This window comes from Crocuta crocuta, unplaced genomic scaffold, assembly GCF_008692635.1.
Source record: "Crocuta crocuta isolate KB4526 unplaced genomic scaffold, BGI_CrCroc_1.0 scaffold180, whole genome shotgun sequence".
NCBI classification, from domain to species: Eukaryota; Metazoa; Chordata; class Mammalia; order Carnivora; family Hyaenidae; genus Crocuta; species Crocuta crocuta.
Genome location: NW_027527549.1, coordinates 6,524,171 through 6,544,991, shown reverse-complemented (window position 1 = coordinate 6,544,991; position 20,821 = coordinate 6,524,171). Strand labels below are relative to the sequence as shown.

At 51.5% G+C, this 20,821-nt stretch overlaps 1 protein-coding gene and 1 pseudogene across 10 annotated transcripts in view; both read right to left on the bottom strand.

The window, feature by feature from the left end:
* Window positions 1–372: 372 nt before the first annotated feature.
* Window positions 373–20,821, bottom strand: part of LOC144234341 (myomegalin) — a 189,231-nt gene continuing 168,782 nt past the window's right edge. For 3 of the 10 annotated variants that reach the window (XM_077767682.1, XM_077767627.1, XM_077767645.1), the window contains 14 exons: window positions 18,177–18,431; window positions 16,492–16,623; window positions 15,880–15,999; window positions 14,319–14,508; window positions 13,605–13,729; window positions 8,975–9,199; window positions 6,715–6,831; window positions 5,905–6,131; window positions 4,614–4,757; window positions 3,406–3,544; window positions 3,055–3,101; window positions 2,783–2,809; window positions 2,107–2,158; window positions 373–1,432 (listed from right to left, as the gene is read on the bottom strand). In XM_077767682.1, the coding sequence (XP_077623808.1) occupies window positions 1,287–1,432; window positions 2,107–2,158; window positions 2,783–2,809; window positions 3,055–3,101; window positions 3,406–3,544; window positions 4,614–4,757; window positions 5,905–6,131; window positions 6,715–6,831; window positions 8,975–9,199; window positions 13,605–13,729; window positions 14,319–14,508; window positions 15,880–15,999; window positions 16,492–16,623; window positions 18,177–18,431 (1,946 nt within the window). In that variant the 3' untranslated portion in view covers window positions 373–1,286. Of the gene's footprint in view, window positions 1,433–2,106; window positions 2,168–2,782; window positions 2,810–3,054; window positions 3,102–3,405; window positions 3,545–4,613; window positions 4,758–5,904; window positions 6,132–6,714; window positions 6,832–8,974; window positions 9,200–13,604; window positions 13,730–14,318; window positions 14,509–15,879; window positions 16,000–16,491; window positions 16,624–18,176; window positions 18,432–20,821 lie in introns of those variants that run through there. The other 7 variants (XM_077767733.1, XM_077767664.1, XM_077767691.1 and 4 more) reach the window with 4 other exon arrangements.
* Window positions 10,319–11,256, bottom strand: LOC144234721 (RWD domain-containing protein 1 pseudogene; annotated as a pseudogene).

Genomic DNA, 20,821 nt, shown 5'->3' with positions numbered 1-20,821 from the left:
TTCGTACCTTTGGGTCAGTGTTAGAGAGCAGTATTTTTGAAAGTGTGGTCTGCAGCCCACGTGCATAGGAGTCAGCTGGGTATTGATGTAAGAAATGCAGTTTCCGGGGCCCCACACCAACCACATCTCTCGGGCTTGGAGCCAGGGCGCAGCTCCTGTGATCTCCACTGCTGCTTCTAAACTTTCCAAAGCTAACAACCAGTCTCTCTTATTTTTAGATTGGGGATTCTCACACAATGAAAAGGAAGGCAGAACTTCTTCCTTTACTGCAAAGACTTGAAATCTAGACCGTGACCTAGTTAGGGACAAGTGTCTTTCCTACTCTCACACACTCAGCCTAGAGGCTGGTGCCGATATCAGAAACGAAGCAGGTGAGGATAAATGTTTTATTTCTTTATACACGTTTACGTTCATAGCCACCAAAGACTGTGTTTCATCTCCTCTGACGGCCCCTGACCCCAGGTGTGTGGCCCCAAACATCTCGCTCTAGCAACATAGAGAAGCACCTATGGTACATTTATACACACGGACATGCGTTCCAAAGCACCGCGATGACACAGACGAGACTGTCCCACAGCGGGGGCCTCTCAGGTGCCACTTAACTACGGTCACTGCGTTGTCTTACAAAGGACTTTCAGTGGGTCGTTCTGCCCACAAGTCCCAGGTCCCTGGAGAGGAGTTAGTGAAAGGGGACAGTGTGATTAGGGTGAGGGCGTCGCCACACCTTGGAGACCATACATGGAAATGGGAGGTGCCAGGCTAAGTGGGACATGGCATGGGGGAAGCCAGCACTTGCCACGTGGATTCAGAGCACTCAGGTGCTGCAGTGTAGACTGCCGCCCAGGCCCCGCTGGCCTGGCTGAGCTGGCCCCGAGTGAGCGTGCATCTGGGAGCAGTGCCGGCTGAGTCTGCTGTCCCTTAGGGCACCGCGGTCACTCATGTGGTATAGAACTGCTGTGGAGCCCTGTGTGGTGACCACGTGTCGCCCCTGGAGGGAGCAGTGTCCTGTGTCCCCTGGGAGACCAGCTGAGGACAGGCTCTGATGGGAGGAGTGGCCGTTGCTAGTCCCAGGCCACTGTGGCATCTAGGAGCGTGTCCCCAGGGTGGACACACCTGCCTGTTGTGCTCAGGGCTGGGCCAGGCACATCCCAGCCAATGGTGCTCTGGTGGTGCTCCCGCCCCGCGGGCGGTGGTGTGCGCTCTGTGCCTCTCACCCTCCTCCACCAGCACCGCCTCTGGCTCCTTCTGGGCCCTCCAGCAGGTGTGGATGACAGGGCCCAGGTCTCCTAGCAGACTGGGAGCTGCACCCGAGGGGGGCGGGCCCCTCCTTCCTGCTGCTTGAATGACTTCTGGAGGCTCCTTCTCCTGCGTGGCTCCTGGAAGACACGGGTCACCAGACTGGGGTGCCCAGAGGAGCCCTCAGGGACTTCACCTGGGGATAAAAATGCAACAAAGTGAGAGACCATCGTCAGGGCCTGCTGGTGGCTCCCTGAGCTGCAGTGAGTGCTTGGCGGTGACAGAGCCAGGATCTCAGTGACAGCCTGTCAGGTGGATGAGCTGGGGGAGGGGCTGCTGTCCTTTGGAGCCTCTGGTGCTACCAGGTGAGAGGGAAAGCTTCCCCACCCCCTTGGGTGGCCTTGGCTCTACTGGGAGCCGGAGCCACTGCAAGCTTGGTGCCTGTATACTCCCCCTTCTGGAGCCTGTTCACACCCCAGGTCCCTGGGAGCAAATGATGGCTTCTGTGACCTCCCAGGAATGGACACGCTTAGCATGAGACATGCACATGTAGAAACAGCCTGTTGTAGGATGGAGGAGACGGGTGCAGAGAAGTCCCCTGTGAAGTTCATTTTCAGCTCACTTAATGAGGAGGGGGAAGGGCCAAGTTAGCAGGGAGCTCAGAGGTCCCCTAAGCCCAGTGCCACCTCCTACCGGTGAGGAGCGGTGGGCTCACACAGACTGAGGGGCCTGCCCCAACTGTGGGGTTGGTTGGTTGGTGACAGTTCTGGGAGGAGACCCAGCCCCGGACCCTTTCCATGGGTCTCTCAGAAGCGTGGAGGAAACTTCCAAACAAGGGGAAGCCCATGGGTAACTGGGGCTGTGGGTTACCTTTGCTGGGACAGGAATAAGGCTTTACAGAGGCCATCTTGTAACTGTTCTTCTAAAGAGGCTCAGGAAAGAAAGGAATCATCAGAGAAAAATGAAAGGGAATTAGCCAAAAAAAGAAAAAAAAAAAAAAAAAAAAGGGAGGGTGAAGTCATGGCCCGACCCATTTTCACACTGTGGGATCAGCGTTCTCTCAGGTTACAGTTAGGGAACATTCCTAGGACTAGGCCCCAACTGCTTCTGGCAAAGCTTTGAAGTCCAAGCAAAAGGTTTAGTTTCTGATTTGCAAGCCATTTCCTACACTTCACATGTTTCTTGGGCATAATCTGCTGGGAATGTGTTAGTGTAGGGAATGTGTTAGTATTTTATGTAAATCTACAGATTGTCTGCCATTTGGATAAAATGTGTCCCTTCAAGTTCCATTTTTATTTATCATATTCTGTTTTAGATCGATAAGACCCAATGGTTTCCTTTGGGAAAAGATATATCAAAGTTGAATTGCTGTTCTCAGCCCCATTGAGGGTGGGGTGGACTCAACAGATTCGGTGGTTATCTTGGGTTTATTTTTCCTGAGGTGGGAAGTGCTCCAGGAAACAGCAGACCCGGCCCCGGCACCCTCTCCTGGAAGCTCATTCAGAGGCAGACTCCCCATGTCCTCTGACCTTGACAATCAACTCACTTGCTTTCCTCGGACTCCTGACTTGGCCTACAGGAGGGAAGAAGTGGGGTGAGGAGACAAGGGGGTGACAATGTGACAGGGAACCGAGACGGCAGGGGAGGGGCAGGGAGGGGAGCTAGAAGAACATTTATTGAGGACCTGAGTCCTCCATGTGGACAGGAAATCTTCTGGAAGGTTAGAGCGGGTCGGGGATCACCTGCAGACTCTGAAGACAGGTGGGGATGGATGTGGGCTGGGCTCTGTGGCTCTGTCTGGTGTAGGGGCCCCCTTACCTCCAAGTTCGTCCTTGCCTTCTTCAACACATCATGTGTCCTGGTCACTGAAAGAACAAAACCGCCCAACAAGGCAGGATCACCAGCTGGGCCCGTACCCGCCTTGGGGTGTGTGTTGTGAAGTGTGTCCTTCTGGCCACTCAGCTCAGGGTCTCCGGCTGCCCCCAGGTGCCCCTCCTCCCTCTGTATCCATAATCACTTATGGCATGGGAAGTCTGGGGACATCACATCAGTGTGCCCTCTCCCCTAGTCTGTGCGGTCACCGTCCAACCGCAGCACGAGTGGGTAGTCTGGAAGCCCCCCTTGCCACCCCCAACTTCCTCTCCTGTCTCTCAGCTCTGAGGCACCCACACTGGCTGAAGATGAACCGCTCCATGCTCTCCTTCTGCTGATTGGCGGTCTTCAGACGCTCAGCTGTGCTCTGAAGGAGATTCTCCTTTGCGGACAATTTGGTTCTCAGTTCCAGAAGTTCCCTTTTCATGGATTGTCCCTGAGAAAGAGAAACTGGCTCTGTGACAGTGGTCAGAAGGCCCAAGCACCCCATGCTCTGTGGCTCTTGAAAATCGAAAATGTGATTCTACGATCTTCTCAACTATTTCTGGCCTGGGTTCTCTCCCTGAAAGCCTCTAACACTCTCCAGCAGACGCCCACTTAGGGTGGTCTGGAGCATTAGGATTCAGTAGGAACCCTGAGAACTTGGGGGCCCCCATGCAGATGAACGCAGGCCTCCACTCCTGTTACCGAAGAGAACCTGACTCCAGGCAGGACTGAACTCCTGGCGGTTGAAAACGCAAGTGGCCACGTTTAGTGCTGACATCACTTCTGGCGCTCTGGCATCATGAATACGACTTACCTGTTGGCAATGTGATGCCCAGAGAGAGAGGGCTGGCCCGAGAGAGTCAGATTTTGTAGATACTTGTACCAATTTCAAGATGGCAAAACACCCCCTCACCTGGCACTGGCATAGCTGGTCCCATAAGGTGTCAGTGACATTAATCTAGCTTCAGAATCCCGGGGTGGGGGGGAGATGGAGAAACCTTCCTGTCTGAGGTCCCAGCAAGCAGAGCCCAGGCCTCGTGTCTGAGGGCACCTGGCGGGGGTGGGGGGAGGGTGGACTCAAGACCTGGCCCCGAGATGCAGAGGTGAGCTATGTGTTGTGATGCAGTGGGTGGCTTCTAGAGCCTGGTCATCTCATGGTGACATTCTGTGGGAGTGGCATGGTGATGTTCTGTGTGACGCGTTCCCATGCCCCTGAAGTCTTCAGTTCAGCCAAGTTCAGAAAGTGAAAGAAAGTGAACACTCGTGGGCCCCCAGGGCTCTCCTGCGCTGCCCCCCTCACAGTCTACTCCTCTGTCTTTGCCAGGGGTGGGAGGAGAAGGGATGTCGTCGGAGCCGCACTGCAAGCAGCCAGCACAGATGACAGGCGTCCCTCGTGGACACTCCTCTAAGGAGCCTCTCTCTGTCCCTACTCACTGTCCGGCTCCTGACCTTCAGGACCTGCGGGACTGAGGAAGTGGGTGACGTTTGGAGCAGAAGCAGGGAAGGATGCCGGCACTCACCGTGATGCTGGCCGGCACGGGGCTGGGGGGGCTCGGCAGGGCCGCTCGCCAGAACATGGTGAGGAGGGAGGCCGACTCCTCCAGCGCGCGCTGCAGGGCCTGGGCGCTGCTCCCAAGTTCATGGATGCCTTTGCTACCTGGCACCTGGGAGAGGGGGTGAGATACCCCTGGTCGTCACGGGGGCCCAGCGATGGCTCTCTCCCACCCCTCCCCACCGCAGCACTCGGGGCTCTCAGGCTTCCTTTGTGAGTGAGGCACAGCCATTGGCCTGCTTGACCCTGTGAAGCCCTGCTCTGACCTGGAAACCTAGGGTCTCCGCCTCAGCAGTGACCTCCAACTGGCAAGAAGCATTAGATTCCGGCTTCCCTCATATGCTCTATAGGCTTCCAGTCCTGATCTGAGCTCTCAGGTCTAAGGTCCTGGATTTTGGCATTGGCACCACTGTGCAAACCCTAAGTCACACCTTCTGCTTCAGCTGGGCTGAACCATCTGTGGCGTCAAGGACTGAGGTACCATTCCCTTTACCTGGAACAGCATCCTCCGTCACCCAGAGGACCTATGCCCACCTGCCTACCCCCCCACCCCCCAGTGCCTCCTCTAGGACCCCGTGCCTTTCCTTGCCTGGCACAGTGGCTCCTCTGTGTTCATGCCCTCACAACTCAGAGGACGGCTTCTGACACTGAGCCCTGACCCTCTGTTGTCCTTATTTACATGGACGTGTGGGCTTCTCTCTGGGGCAGGGCCTCCTGGGGACAGGGCTGTCCCCGCATGTCCGGGCAACTCCAGTGGCTCAGACAGCACAGCAGCTGGTGCCTGTTCTCCGAGCCAGGAAGTGCTGTGAGAAGGCTCCCCGCCTGCTTCCCTGCCCTGCTCAGTCTCCACAGAGAAATCTCATGGCTGCTGCCCCCCCCGCCCACAACATGGGGTCCATCTGGATGCAAATCTGGAATCCCCAGCCCTCTGATTAAATGATTTTACTCTGCACATGGATGGCCATGAGCCAGCGTGACCAGACCAGATAATAAGCGACCAGAGGGTGCTCAGGACAGCACCACATGTATGCCAGAGCTCAGCAAATACTCTACAGGTGAGGATGGTAATGCTGTGCGGGTGCCTCTGTGGTTCTGAGAGGAAATATTGGTCAGAGCAGAGTTTATGGCAAAAATGGGATGGAGAAGAACGGCCCGTCTGGGGGTAAGTAGCAGACGTATCCTTGGCTGTGGGGGATGTCCGGCATGGGAGAAGGAGCTGAGATCTGAAGGAGGAGCACCTAAGACCTACTTGTGGTTACCTCTGAGCGCCGAGCTTCAAGGCCAGGGGCGGTGCAGGTTGACCTCACGAGTGCTGCTATCTTTTTGACCAGCAGTTCTCCTTCCCCAATTTGCTGTCTGAGGGCACTGTAGTCATCAATGTGGCCAATGACATGGCGGCCGTGCTTATTGGCAAAGGAACCGTCCGTGGCTTCGCCTTCTAGCTTGGGGGAGTTCTTCATTATTGGAGAAGTGTCCAAACCCAGCTCTGAAAAACAAAACCACAGCAACATAGAATCCACAGTGATAGGCAAATCCTCAGCCAACTTCCCTCTGGAAGAGACATCAAATCGTGAAAGAGGCCAGGAACAGGAAAGGCACTCTGGGAAAGTACAAGCAAGGTGTGAAGTCCATAGATTTCTGGGCTCTGTATTTTTATAATCTTTCTTACATCATCTCATAATGATAAAATTGCCATGGGGCCAATTTTATTCTCCTTGACAAATGAATATTCGAGAAAAATATTATTTTCATTAAAAAATATTTTTAAAAATTTTAACTTCTGGTTAAAAAGACACAGATATAAAAGTTAAGCTGGACACAGAAAGTGCTTTCGAGAAGGGAGGGATCACAGTGCAATGATGTACAGCAGAGCAACAGGAAAACCACAGGAGGAAGAATTAGGGCAAGAAAGGTGGCCACTGAAGGTGCAATAAGCAGGGCCAAAGACCTTGGGACCCAGCGAGAAAAATCTCTAGAATCAAACAATGTGTCCATTAGCAACCAATGGTCACTTGCATTGATAAAATTTTCCATCATCAGTCCCTGAATCCTTCAGCTGCTGTATTTACCATTTGTCCTGTTGAAGACGGCAGTCTCCGAGCGCAGAGCAGCAGGAGAAGAACCAGGGGGCACGAGAGCTGGAGAATTCATGCCAACATCTCGGACTGGAGGGGAAGCAACTGAATCTAGGGCGTGAAGACAAGTTTTCAGGGACCCCGGAACACACTGCTCAACACGCACACACACAGCCTGGTCCTCACCAGCAGAGATCTAAGGCAGCACGGCTCGCCGCTTACACAATCATCACCCACAGACCATGAGTATAAGCAATTGCAAACAAATCCCTTAGTTTAGAATAAGAACGTGTTCTTTTAATGGAAGCGTGTTCCACAAGAAGCAACTCCTGGCTTGAAAAGTTATTAGGTACGTTTTTCTAACCTGTGTTTTGAATATAACCTTGTATGCAATGTCTAATACAATATCATGTGACTAAACCTAAATGGGCATACATACTTGTAGTGTATGTGTTAAAAAAAATACTGACTTAAAGAACGAATGGAGTTGTGGGTGATTAAACTCAGCATTCCAATTCCCATTCTGACGCATCAGTGCTGGGAACAGTGTAGTTAGTAGGATGAGAAGAGTAGAGACAAAAGTCATGATGGGGTAGAGATGCCCTCCCAGAGACCAGGCAGCAGTCCCGTGGTGGAGGAACTGGAAGATATCACTGAGGAGACGGGAACAATCCTGCTCAGGCTCAGGGCCTGCTCTCCAGCTCAGGCCTCTGTGGAGGGTGAGGAGCAGGAGCCAGAGGCGCTGAGCCCAGGCTGGTGTTGTGGGGAGGCGGTGAGAGGGGAGAGCCCATAGGAGGGCAGAGGGGAGATGTCACTGAGCACAGCAAGCATCGCAGCAGCCTGCCTAGAGGTAGCCATTTCTGCGGGCCGCGCACGATGCTCGCAGCCCACCAGACACTTTATTTGATGGCCACACACATCATCTTGGAAGTGTAACCTTCATTTGACAGATGGGGTCATTGTCCAATCAATGAAGAGGGGGGTAGGGATTAACATGCACCAGGAAGGGGCACCTGGGTGGCTCAGTTGGTTGAGCGTCCGACTTTGGCTCAGGTCATGATCTCATGGTTCGTGGGTTTGAGCCCCGCGTTGGGCTCTGTGCTGACAGCTCAGAGCCTGTAGCCTGTTTCAGATTCTGTATCTCCCTCTCTCTGTGACTCTCCCCTACTCAAGCTCTCTTTCAGAAATTAGAAAAAAAAAAACATGCCCCAGGAAGAGCAGACATGAAAGTCTGAAAGCACAGCTCTAGATAATCCTGAGCAGAAATGGTTCCTATTAGAATACAATTGAAAACACACCATGGAAGGGAGAGGAGATGGTGAATTAAATGGTGCATCACAAGGAAAGAAAGCAGAGGAGGATGAAATGAAGGTGCCAAGATGGGGAGGGGCAGTATTAATACTCAGCTTGAAGCTGGGGGAAGAGAGATGGATGAAGGGCATCGAGAAGGAGGAGACAGTTGGTGAGATGTATCTGGAAGGGCAGGAGAGGTGGATGACAGCCACTGCTCCCCCGTCCCCCACTTTCCCACAGCCAGGACTGCCTTGGGGTTGGGAACGTTTTCCACCCAGCTGAATTCCTCTCAAATTAGGGAATGGGAAACCAGGCTAGGGATCTGGGAAGGCCAGTGATACCGAGACGGCATGTCGTGAGGAGGAAGGACAGAGGGTGGAAAGCAAAACATCTGGTTGGAATCCTGCGTTGGTCTTAGCTACTGCTGACACCTTAGTGCACCAGTTAACGTTTCAAAGCCAGGGTTTTCCCACATGAAATACAGAGAGTTAAAGCCTCCCCTTCCCTGGACAAAATTATTTGAAAAATTGTTGAAAGCTCACAGTAAATTTTAAAGCACTCCACAGATAAAAGGAATAGATGTTAACACACACAGCTGTCAACTGCTGAGTGATTCTTACTGTCCCGGGCACTTGTAAATTATGTCATTTAATGCTCCAAATGATCATACAACTTATATATGACCATCATCCTCACCTTGAAGATGAGGAAACTAAGGCTTCGGTACGTGGGGACTTAAAACACCCTGCCTAAGGCAGACAACCTGTATGTGGCAAACTCAGAAGCTGGAGCCGGGTGTGACCCTAAATCCCAGGCTCTCGCCCGAGGCTATAGATTGAGGCACCTTGATTTCACTCTGACCTTAAGGGGTGCGGAAGAGGTAAGATGGTCCCTTCCACCATAGGCATCCTGGTGACTGCCCCGCTAGCTGCCCGCTTCCTGGCCCCCTTTTCCTTCCTACCTTGGAAGGGCAGCTGCTTGTTTCCGGGGTCCTCCTGGTTGGCGGGGGAGGGGCCGAGGCGGGCTTTGCTCGCCCCACCGTCCAGCTGCTGTTCCAGCTGCAGCCGCAGACAGTTGTTCACCTGGATGCTCTGCTCCAGCTGCCCCCGCAAAGCTCGGATCTCTGCCACCAGGTGGCTCAAGTCACTGCTTAAAGGGACCTGGTGACAGGCATCCCAGGTGAAAGCTGAGAGAAGAGAGAGGAGGGGTCCAGTGGCACCAATCCAGGCATTTCCAAGCAATTGTCAGAACGCTACTCTGGGATGTTCCTTTCTGCTCAGGACCCTACTGTCATCTCAGGGTCCTGGATAACACATCTGGGAGGGAGCTGCCACGTTTCCCACATGGGGCCTGAGAGACCACACACTGGGATTTATGACACCTGAGGCTCCCGTGAGCCATGCCCCATATGCATCTACAGAGCCTTTGAGGGGCAGATGAGGTCAGGCCTGTTTATTCACCTCCATAGTGACCCTAGCCCTACAGGCCAGAGGGGCAGGGTCTTCCCAAGATAGGGCGTCACACTGGATAGAGAAGGACAGTAGCTGAGGCAGGAGGAGATCTGATGGCATCCATACTCAGGAGTGGCCGCAGGGAGGATGGGAAGGGGAGGGCCCCAGGCCTTTGGCAGCATGTAGGAACTGGAGTCTCCACTACAGGCCCAGGGTCACAATTCACGGGCTTGTTCGACTTCCCCATGTTTTTTTCAGCCTCCATTTACCACACACAGTCTGCTCTCCATACTGGGGATGAAGAGAGCTGAGAAATATTCTACACGACCACAACCTCTTATCTGAAACTTTGAAGCCAAATATATTTCAAAAAGTAGAATTCATTTTGGTGTTTAGGAAGGCAATAGAATTCATATACCATTGATCACATAGCGCATGCACCCAGGTGCATCTGGGCCCCGGGCCTTAGTCAAACACATTCCTATCTGTGGTGGGCTAGGTGAATATTCTCACTGAGTGGGATGAGTAAAGGCTCTGAATACCCTTTGGGTGAGTTCAGACAGATTTTGTGACCAAACGAATATATGAGAAAGAATTCAATTCGTAGCTCTTACTGGATTGCAGAATTAAGGATAAGAAGTTATGGGGCTTTAGTGGTAGTGGCTTTGAAATGACTCCTAAAACACCCATAAAAATGGAGAATGGCATGAAATTGGATGTGGTCGGGATGAAGTGGTTTCCAGATACTAACTCCAAAGTTCCATGAAGCTCCTTCCTATCTTTCTTTTCCTAAATCCAAACTCTCACAGTTGTGCTTTTTTTTTTTTTTTTGAAATTTTAAGAGCATTTTATTAAGTTCAATGATGAAAGCTATCAGAAGAATATTCTCCTGAAAATTATTTTTTCTTAGAAAAAAGAAAGAAAAATCAACACCTCAGCACAGCCACAGATGCTGTGGCAGTCACGCCGCTCTGCAGATGGGGATAGTCCGTTAGTCAGTCAAATCACTCTCTGGGTCAGCAGGATTATAGTCCGGATCATCCTCTAGCTCCAAGTCATCCATTTCCTGGAACAGAGACTCATCTACCTCCACACTGTTTCCAGCATCCTCCAAAAACTGGATATCAGATGTGTCAAGATTATGGCCTGTTTCAAATAGCTGTTTCCCACTTAATTTATTTTTTCCTGCTTGCTCTTCTTCTTTCATTCGTTTCTTTTTAATTTCCAAGAGTTCTGCATCAAACTTGGCTTTCCAACTTAAGAAATTCTCAATTGTAACTGGAGTGCCATGAAATAATTGCTTTTCAGCATCTTCTGCTTCTTTTTCTTTTTGTTTCTTTTCTTCTTCTCTTCTTGTTTTTATTTGATCTACTATTTCATTTAATTTTTCTTGCACAGCTGTCACTAAAGTAAAGATCATCACCATACCAAGATTTTCTTCTGCCTGTAATGCTAATAGTTTTAAAATATCTGAGACATCATTATCTTCTAGATTTTCCTGGGAGAATATTTCATAAAGAGGGGCTTCATCTGGGTATTTTTCACTATATGTAAACTTGAGGGTAGTCTGGACAGTTTCATCATTTTCTCCAGCTTCAGACGTCACAGTAATGGTGAAACTGGGTGCATTTTCTGATAATACTGTGAAGGAGTCGGGGTAGATGGACTCCAGAGCCTCCAGCTCGTTGCGCTGCTCCTCGCCGTAATCTGTCATCGTGGCCCTCGCCGCTGCCCATGGACCGCCCAGCCACCCACCCAGGCGGCGCGCTGCAGCAGGGACCGAGGCCGCGTGGGGAGAGCAGGCCGCGGCCGCACGGGCGCAGGCACAGAGTCCCAGGCTGGGAGGCCCGGGGCCCAAAGCCAGGCCCAGCCTGCTGAGCAACAGCCCGGAACGGGCCTCCGCCTGCTCTCTAGTTCCGCGCTCGACTCCAGTTGTGCTTATTTTTAAAAGATGTTGTCCATCTATCCATTCCTTTTTATCTTCCCTTAGATCAGACTCCTCATCACTTACACGCCCAGATGATCACTGCACCCATTCAGTAGGTTTCCCTGATTCTACTGTCTCCTGACTCCAGTGTGTCCCACCAGCCTTACCCCATCTGAGAGTTCTGTTTCCATCCTGTACTTGTTTTGCTTGGAAAAAACATACTCATTTCTCATTGCTTGCTATGTAGAATGGAATCTTCCATTCTACCTTTGTAGATCTTCTATATACCAGCAGCTCTCACATCAACTGACCTGACTTTTCATACTCCCGAATACAATGCTCTCCATCGGAAGGTTGGAGCTGATGCTCCCACAGGTGCACACAGCTATTCTCTCAGCCTGTGGGGCCCCTGATATATCTACATGTGCTGGTTCACCTTCTCATCAACAAACTAGGAAATCCAGTCAGGTTTGATGAAAATTCAGAAATTTTCAATAGAAAATTCCATATTGCTTAAGGACTTTTCAAACATATAGTCAAAACAATTTATAATTGGAAGGCTTAGTAAGCCAACATCCCATCGAACACAGGAGCTGCTTCTATGGGATCCTTGACAAATCATCCTTTTCTATTTAAAGGGGCTTGGATGGGAAGCTTATTCCTTCACAAACTAGCAATTCCATCACCAGAAGGCTCTAGTAGTAAGGAAGGCATAATTATGTAAGTCCAAATTCCACTGTCTTTCACCCTCTGACCCTTGTTAAGCCCTCTGAAGGGACACCAAACACATCAGCTCTTTTTCAACTCATAGTTCTTCATATATTTAAAGCCAGTTCTCATCTCCTTGTGGTCTTTTCAGGCCTAAAATTGTTTTGTTTCTTCAACCAGTTCGAGATTTCCAGTCCCTTGGTATGGTGGCCCCTGTCTTCACTGTGTTCCTTGGTGTGTCAATGTCCCTTTTACAAGATGGCGCCCCATAATCTAACAATATTTCTGACATGGTGTCTCCATATGGACTCTTATGTACTCTTATAGTGCAGTACTGTGGTCTCAGGTTGAGTTGGCTTTGGTAGGAACCTTGACCTACGAGTTCCTTGTCTAGATGGGTTTCTACCTAACTCCCCATCTTCAAGCCCATGAATGGCTAAAGAGCCAGGCTTCTCCATCCTGAACTTCTACCACTGATATTTTTAATCAAGCTCAGGTTTGTTTTCTTTTTTTAATCTTTTCCAAATTGCATCATATCGACATTAGTCCTCTGTTCCAGCCTGGTTGGATTTATTAACTTGATGTTTAGAATATTTCCCCACGTGAAGAACAATGGGGAAATAGAAGAAGATTCTCAAACAGTAGATTAGTATTTTAGCAGATGGCAAAAGTCCTCAATAAAACAGTTTAAATCCATGCTTGAAGTTCAGGTCCTATTAGTGGTATTTCTGTAAATGTTTTGGGGATCTTTTGATTTTCTCCCTGGGGAATGGGTCAGTGTGGGGGCCGGTTGTCTGGTGTACTGGCTGCATGGATGGTCAGCATGTGTTATTCATAGTATTCAAGACCTTCTCACATGACAGTGCCATCAGGGCAGTTCTTTGAATTAAAAAAAAAATCACTACATAATCTGGACTTTGGTCAACTTTTCCCTGGCCATCTTGGACTCTTGAGGCCTACGTTTAAGGATGTCTCGGATGGATCTTGCTCCTGTTACCGACCTCTGGGCTTTGTGCATGAGAAACCCCCTCTCTTCCTACTGGGCACCCCAGGCCTGGCTGGGAGTTTCCAAGGCAGAGCCCCACAGCTTTCCGGAGCTCTACAACTCCTAGGGTAAAGACCTCACTGGGGTTCTAAGCAAGAGCAGGAAGCTCAAGGGGTGGGGGAGCAGGGGGAGCACATACCTTGCAGCCCCTTCTTGGGACTGCCGTAAAGTGCCTCGTAGATCTNTAATACTGTGAAGGAGTCGGGGTAGATGGACTCCAGAGCCTCCAGCTCGTTGCGCTGCTCCTCGCCGTAATCTGTCATCGTGGCCCTCGCCGCTGCCCATGGACCGCCCAGCCACCCACCCAGGCGGCGCGCTGCAGCAGGGACCGAGGCCGCGTGGGGAGAGCAGGCCGCGGCCGCACGGGCGCAGGCANTACAACTCCTAGGGTAAAGACCTCACTGGGGTTCTAAGCAAGAGCAGGAAGCTCAAGGGGTGGGGGAGCAGGGGGAGCACATACCTTGCAGCCCCTTCTTGGGACTGCCGTAAAGTGCCTCGTAGATCTGTAGCTCTGACTGGAGGGACTGGAAGAGCTGCTGTTTCTCTTCACACTGTTGCTGCAGGAGGGCCAGCTTGTGCTGCAGCCTGCAGGGGAGAGGCGAGGGCCCGCTGAGCTGCCGGGACCCCGCGGCCGCTCCAGGTAAGCCAGCCGTCAGCCAGCCGTCAGCCAGCCTCTGCATCGAGTGTTTTAGCTCTAGATGTCAACCCTGGGGTCATGACGACCATCACTTTCACATTACAGATGTGGAAACAGAGGCTCTGAGGGGTGAAGTAACTTTGCTTGAAGTCACATTGGCAAGGATTCTCACTGCCCCCATGGTGCTCTTTTCAGGCAGTTATGGGGTTCATGGTGAGGACCAGCATGATGGCTAGTGTTGGTGCTTCCTACATTATGGTGAATCTAATACCCTTAAACTAACTGGAAGGACGAGAACATTCTTTCCCCAGGATCTGATCTGCTGAAGGCTTCTAAAACAGGGTTTTCCTCTCCCAACTTCGGAGTGAAAAAGGCATTCCCAGAGAAGCCCTTCCCCCTGCTCACAGTCACCTGTAAATCAGGAAGAGCAGAAGGGAAACTGAGGGTTCCAAAAGGCACCAGTGTCTGTCCTGCCAATATCCTTTCTTCTAAATCAGAAAATGGGGCCACCTTCCTCATCACTGGGCTCCCTCTTACCTGGAGTCTTTCTCTTGGAGGGATAGTCGTTCCTCCTGGAAATGCAAGATCTCCTGCTGCTTCTCCTTCAAGTCTACCAAAAGCTGCTGCCGCTCCCCCTTCTGGTGCTCCAGCTCCAGCTCCAGCTCTTGAAGCCGCGACCGAGAGGACAGCAGGGCCTCCCTCAAGCACTCCGTCTCCTGGGAGTGCTCTGGGAAGCAGAACACAGTGATGTGCACACTGTGGGGCCAGAGCCCAAGCTCACCCATCCTGACACGCAGAACCAAGGTGACAGGAAGGCCATCACACTACAGCTGTCCCAGGAGGCAGAGAGCGTTGGCTCACCACGTCCACACACCTGAGACTGGAGCCTCCCCCCTGCAATGCCCTTGAGCCTCTCATTTCATAAGGTCCACCTTGCTTCTAGACAAAACGCTATGCTTTCTAATGCTCACTATTTTCTAGGCTCCCATGCCCTCCGCACTATAACCCATTCTTGAGTTTTGTCAAAGATCAACATTACGACTCCTTGTCTACAGTTTTCAGAATCTATTATAGTCATCAATTTGAAAACAGGGACATCTGTTCTTTTCTGCTTGTGGCATCTCTCTGATCTGCAGGCTTTCTCAGGGACCATCGGCGGGGATCCTGGCATCAGGCTGCAGGTTCTGTCCGTCCTCGTGGGGGACGCCCCCAGGCCCGGCAGACTATACTTGCTCACATCTTAGCGTCTTCCCCCGGGGGGTCTGTGCTAGCCTGTCCCGGCACGCGATGGTGGCTTAAGAGTTGTGCCTCCTCTCTTATCTGTCAAGTCTTGTTTCTTCCCCATCTATGACCTTTCCCCTCACATCTTCCTGCTCTGAAGAGGCAAATTTAGAAATATCACTTGATGTGTCTTCCCCTTCTACAAGCATTCTTTCATTCTGGGCTTAATCCTTTCTGAAACCATTCGTCTTGTATGGCTATTCAATAAATATTTGCAAATAAACATCATTTGTTATTGATAACATATTGATTTGATCAAGTCAATTAAGACTAAGGTCAGCTGCCCCCCAGGTCAGAGAAATGGCCCCCTTGGATGCCCACTGAATAGTGTTAGGAAAGCTCCAAAAGACATTTTGCTGGTGCCTCCAGACACTGAGTCCTGAGGATCACTAACCAGAGAGGAATCCCGAAAGCGTGCGTGAGGGGAGGCGGTGAGGAGACAGCATGGCAGATCTGTACCAGGGGGAACACAGGGGGCTGCAGTAAGGTCTGCACAGGTAGAACTGGCCTAGCTGGTATCCCGTTTCATAACTACTGAGTATATCTGAGTATCTATAGGCTGCACAGAGGTGGTGGAGATCTGAGAGTCTGTGAGAGTTTTATGTGTCTCCGGAGCCTGGGGTGTGAGGGCCCATGGCTGGGACCTCTCAGGAAGTGATCCCTCCTAGACCCGAGAAGAGCCATGGGACTTTGGGTTGGCTGATCTGGTTAGTGGTTATGTCTACCTTCGTCTCTTGGCTTCTCCAGTTGGTGACTGGTGTGGCCAGGGAGGAAAGGGACCCGGGAACGAGCACGGTTGGAGGCTTTTACCACCTACCTCTGGAAACATGACTCAGCTGAGCCTGAAGGCTCCGGTTTTCTTCCTTAAGGACTTTGTTCTCGTTGTAGAGCTGAGCTGTGGGTTCCAGGCTGGGACTGTAGAAACTAGAGGTGGCTCCTGTCCCGGAAAGTGTAAGCAGACATTTTACACACGTGGGTAACAGATGCGCTCAGAAGTTACCTGTTCTGTAGCTCCAGAAATACTGGCCCAACCCAGCAGGAAGGCCTGGGGACTCGAGGCGTGGCCCCAAAGCCTGATGGGCCTTGTTTCGGTGTGCCTGTCAGTCACCACGTGCCCTGGCTGCTGTTTTCAGGAAGCTCTTGCCCCTAAATAGCTGCTGCTGTGCTNGCTGGCTGAGGTCCCAGTGGCTCTACCACTGGTCAATCCAGACACAAGACACAGAGAGGTCAGCAGGCAGTTCTGGGAGCAGACTCAGGGTGGGACGAGAAGTCGGACACCCCGCGGACACANCCCAGCTTGCTGGACGGTCTGGGAAGAGGAAGTGGAGTGAAGCCCAGCACGGTGAGAGTGTGAGGCTCAGCCCCAGGGCCCTCTCCGCTGAAGCCCCCCCAGTGGTGACCACAGATGAGCAGCTAGGGTGTCTCCTACCGTTCCCGCGGGCCGCGCAGCTGAGCCTGTGCTCCAGTTGCTCCCGCAGCCGGTCGTTGATGCAGATGGACTCCTCCAGGCGCTGGCGCAGGTTCCGGATCTCCCCGAGGTGCTCCTCAAGCAGGTCGGCCCCTGCAGCCACCCGGGAAAGATGGAGATGGAGAATCTTGGTCACTGGTGGGGCGCTGGTGGGGGTGGGGCTTCGCCAGGGGCCCCGCAGCAGGATCCCCAAACACCCCCACCCTTCCGCCACTGCATTCCCTCTAGCAGGGGCACTCAGGAGCACAGCCACTTTGCTTAAAGAGAAAAGTGGCTTCATACCCGGGACAGCCTGGCACTAAGCACATTCCATGGGCCTCCTCCCACACAGGGGTAAGTGTGAGGGAGCTTTAAGTGTGAGTGTGCTGTGACCAGCGTAGTCGGTAAGGGAGTTCCACACAGTTTGGAAATACAGCTGAAGGGGCACTTGGGAGGCTCAGTCGGTTAAGCATCCGGCTCTTGATATCGGTTCAGGTTGTGATCTCGTGGTCATGAGTTCAAGCCCCATTGGGGGTGAGGAGGTGGGAGCTGTTAGCACAGAACCTGCTTGGGATTCTGTCTCCCTCTCTCTCTGCCCCTCCCCTGCTTACTCTCTCTCTCAAAATAAATAAATATTAAAAAAGAACTGAAGCATCTAGAAAGGTGTGGTGACCTCCTGAGTGTGAGTTTCTTTCCTGAGTGCAATAGGGAGGGCCTCACTCTACCCTGATGCCATTCCTTGTACTGATGCCCCACTGAACATTCTTTAACAAGGCCCTGAGCCCTTCTTCCAGCCTCAGGAAGAAGGCCTAAGGTGAAAGTACATGGATGTAAGCTCATCCTGTGTAGTTAGCACCTGACAGTTAGGGCACAAGGCGTGTCCCTGACTCTCCCAGTCCCTGGCACAGCACAGAGGCCCTGGGTGAGGCCCTGGGCAGGGAGGCTGAACGGTCCACTGTTAGAAAGGTCCAACACTGGGGCGCCTGGGTGGCTCAGTCGGTTCAGTGTCTGACTTCAGCTCAGGTCATGATCTCACGGTTCATGAGTTCTAGCCCTGTGTCAGGCTCTGTGCTGACAGCTTGAAACCTAGAGCCTGCTTCAGATTCTGTGTCTCCCTCTCTCTCTGCCCCTCCTCTGCTCGTGCTCTCTCAAAAATAAATAAATGTTAAAAAAAAAAATAAAAAGAAAGAAAGAAAGAAAGGTCAAGCACTGAGTGGGCCCTTTTTTATTTTTATTTTAATGTCAATTGTATTTTTATTATTGTTTTATTTTTTGTTTTTTTTTAAAGTATAATTTATTGTCAGATTGGTTTCCATACAACACCCAGTGCCCATCCCAACAAGTGAGAGGGCCCTTTTTTAAAGACTGTATTAATTAATTAATTTAGAAAGAGAGCATGCAGGTGACTGAGGGGCAGAAAGAGAGAATCCTATGAGGTGCAGAGAGAGGAGGAGAGAGAGGAAGAGAGAGCGTGAGAGAGAGTGCAGAGCCCAGCGCGGGGCTCGAGCTCACCCGATGGGCTCTAGCGGAGAGGACTCTTTCATTTCCTCCCAACTCTGTAAGGCAGGGACTAGAGAAGCAATAAAAAACGCCCCTGGCCCAGGTACGAGAGCGGGAGACTCTAATGAGAGTTCGTTCCACAGGCCGACCTGCTCCGCTCTGTTTACCTGTGGGTTTGGCGGTCAGCTGGCCCACGGAGGAGCCCGAGGACAGGTCGCCCGCTCCGCTCCCTTTCTGAGGCCTCATCACATCCCACTGGCTGCCGCTGCCCAGGTAGCCAGGCTCCAGGATTCCGCCCAGTTCTGTGCTGCCTCTGAGAGGTGAGTGGGGCCGGGCAGGGTGGAGACAATGGGGAGAGCTGGCCTCTACCTGGTGGCTCTGAGGCAGTGCGGCTGGAGACACCGGATGGACAGTGCTGACGCCTGGGCAGGAAGAAACAGGAGTGAGGAACAGAGAATTGGAAGTGCAGGGCCGGCCGGGACGTGTGGGATTGTGAAGGATGGACACTGAAGGGGACGTGGGCAGTGTCGGAGATCCCAGTCTGTTGCAGATTACCAGTCACATGAAGTCCATACTCAGAGGCTATACCTTTCCCCCCATGTGTTTGCTGGCATGAGACACCAAGAGGCAGAGGGTGGATCAAGTATCTGGAAGTCACCAGTGTGCACAAGGGAAAAGTCCAGGGGCCCCACTCCTGGCTCCTGCTGTAATTCCTCATGATGGAGGCTCAGGGAAGTCCAGTAGGAGAACTCAGTCCCCAAGTCAGCATATGGCACATTCCTGTTCGTGGCTGTGGTCAATGCTAGCATCCTTGGGGGGCACGTAGGGCTTTCACTTCATAGGCTGACACATTCATAGACTTTAGCAAGCCATCGGCCTTCCCTGGAGCTGAATCATATCTGCTTCTACGTAAAAAGAAGCCCAGCCTGTGGGAGACGCAGAGAGAGGTGGGGAGGGCTGTGATTTAGGGTATTCATTTTCAGAAGACTGTTTTCTATTGGGGATTATCGGCATGAGCAGCAGAGTAAGAAGGTAGCTCCGCCCAGGCAAAGAGGAAGAGGTTGTCACGGCCTCCAACCAAGCTGAACTCCTCTGAGGGGTTAATGGATTGGTACTTGTCAATGTTTATCTCCATTTGTAACTGGTTCTCAAATGTGGCTACACACTAGAGTCATCTGGGAAATGTAAACTCATATACACTGATGCCTAGACCTCCGGAGACTTTGCCTTCATGGGCACAGCTTGGGCACTGGATGTCTTAAAATCATCCCAGGTGACTCGGATGGGCAGCAAAGTTTGAGAAGTACTATCGTGGGTCTCTCCTTCCCCAGTTTGTAAAATACTCCATGTTCTTTAGGATCCCTGGGAGTTAGAGAGGGGGATGAAAAATGCCAGCATCTAAATCTTAAGTTGGGATTAAGTAAAGATGTGGTTTCTGACCTCTTTCACCCCCTTTCCACCCCAGCCCAACACAAGGCAAAGGGGGAAGTCAGGGGTTGTTGACAGCTTCCTTTTAACCAAGGCCATGGAAGGTTCCAAGTCTCTGAGTACCAGTGAGCAGTATTCTCATGTTCCAGGTTCCTCTGGCTACACAACACAGAGCACATGCCCTCCACCATGCAAAGACACCAGGCAGATTCTAGCACAAGGAGATTTTTGCCCCATGGTGACCTGAGAAGCTGCCATGCACCACTGTCCATGAAGAAGCTTGGTTCAAAGCAAACAAGGAACACTGGTAAGCTGTGGTCCATCAGAGAGGACTGTGCTTCAGGATGGAGAAGAAAGGGCTACAATCTTCCTCACCAAAGATGGTGGGGAATCTTCCTCACCAAACTCTGCAGATGACATATGACGTCAACCCGTATCAGCAGACCCTTTTCCATGCACAGACGTCTCCTATCTTTCCTTTTGGACAAAGACAAACTGACAAATATGGACAGGCAAAGGGAAAGAAAAGCAAGCTAGGGCACACTCTTGCCATTTTGACATGAGACAAGTCTGTTATCCATTAATTGTTGGTTTCAGGACTGCTAACATAACAAATTTTAGGTCAGAGACCTCAGAACTTTCCATAGATCTCTGAAGAGAAAAAGAAGAGGCTTCCAGAATTTGTTGAGTTTAGCTCAGGCACATGCTCTGAGTGGGATGGCAGTGAGCCACCTTATGGGACACCTGGGTGGCTCAGTCGGTTAAGCATCTGACTCTTGACTTTGGCTCAGGTCATGATCTCATGGTTCGTGGGTTCAAGCTCTGCATCAGGCTCTGTGCTGACAGTGTGGAGCCTGCTTGGGATTCTCTCTCTTCTCTCTTTGCACCCTTCTCTCTCAAAATAAATAAGTAAACTTCAAAACCATCCTAGGCAGAGAAGGCCTAATGGAAATATGGGACTAGGAGCAGAAGACACGGATTCAAGCCCATCTTTCCCACTTGCGAGTAGCCTTAAACAAGCACCTTGACTTCCCTGAGCCTTAGTCCCCTGCTCTGGCTCTTCCTCTCACACAAGTGGTGCGGGGCTCAGGTAAGCCTAGAGGCCTCCACCTGCGCGAAGCTGTGGCAAGCAGGCGGCGATCCTTGAGGTTTCACTGCCTGTACAAAGGGAGATGTACGAACTCCCCTAAAAATGATCTTATCTAATTAGTTCTGGGAATCAAACGGAGACACAGTAGACAGTGCATCCATTTTCAGGGTTGACAAAAGAAATGAGCTGGTGTAAATGACATTTGGGGGCTCAGGTACATGAATTCTTGGTGGTCTTGGGTCACTGGACACTGTGTGGTGACCCCTTACCATCGATGTTTGGCTCACCTGAGGG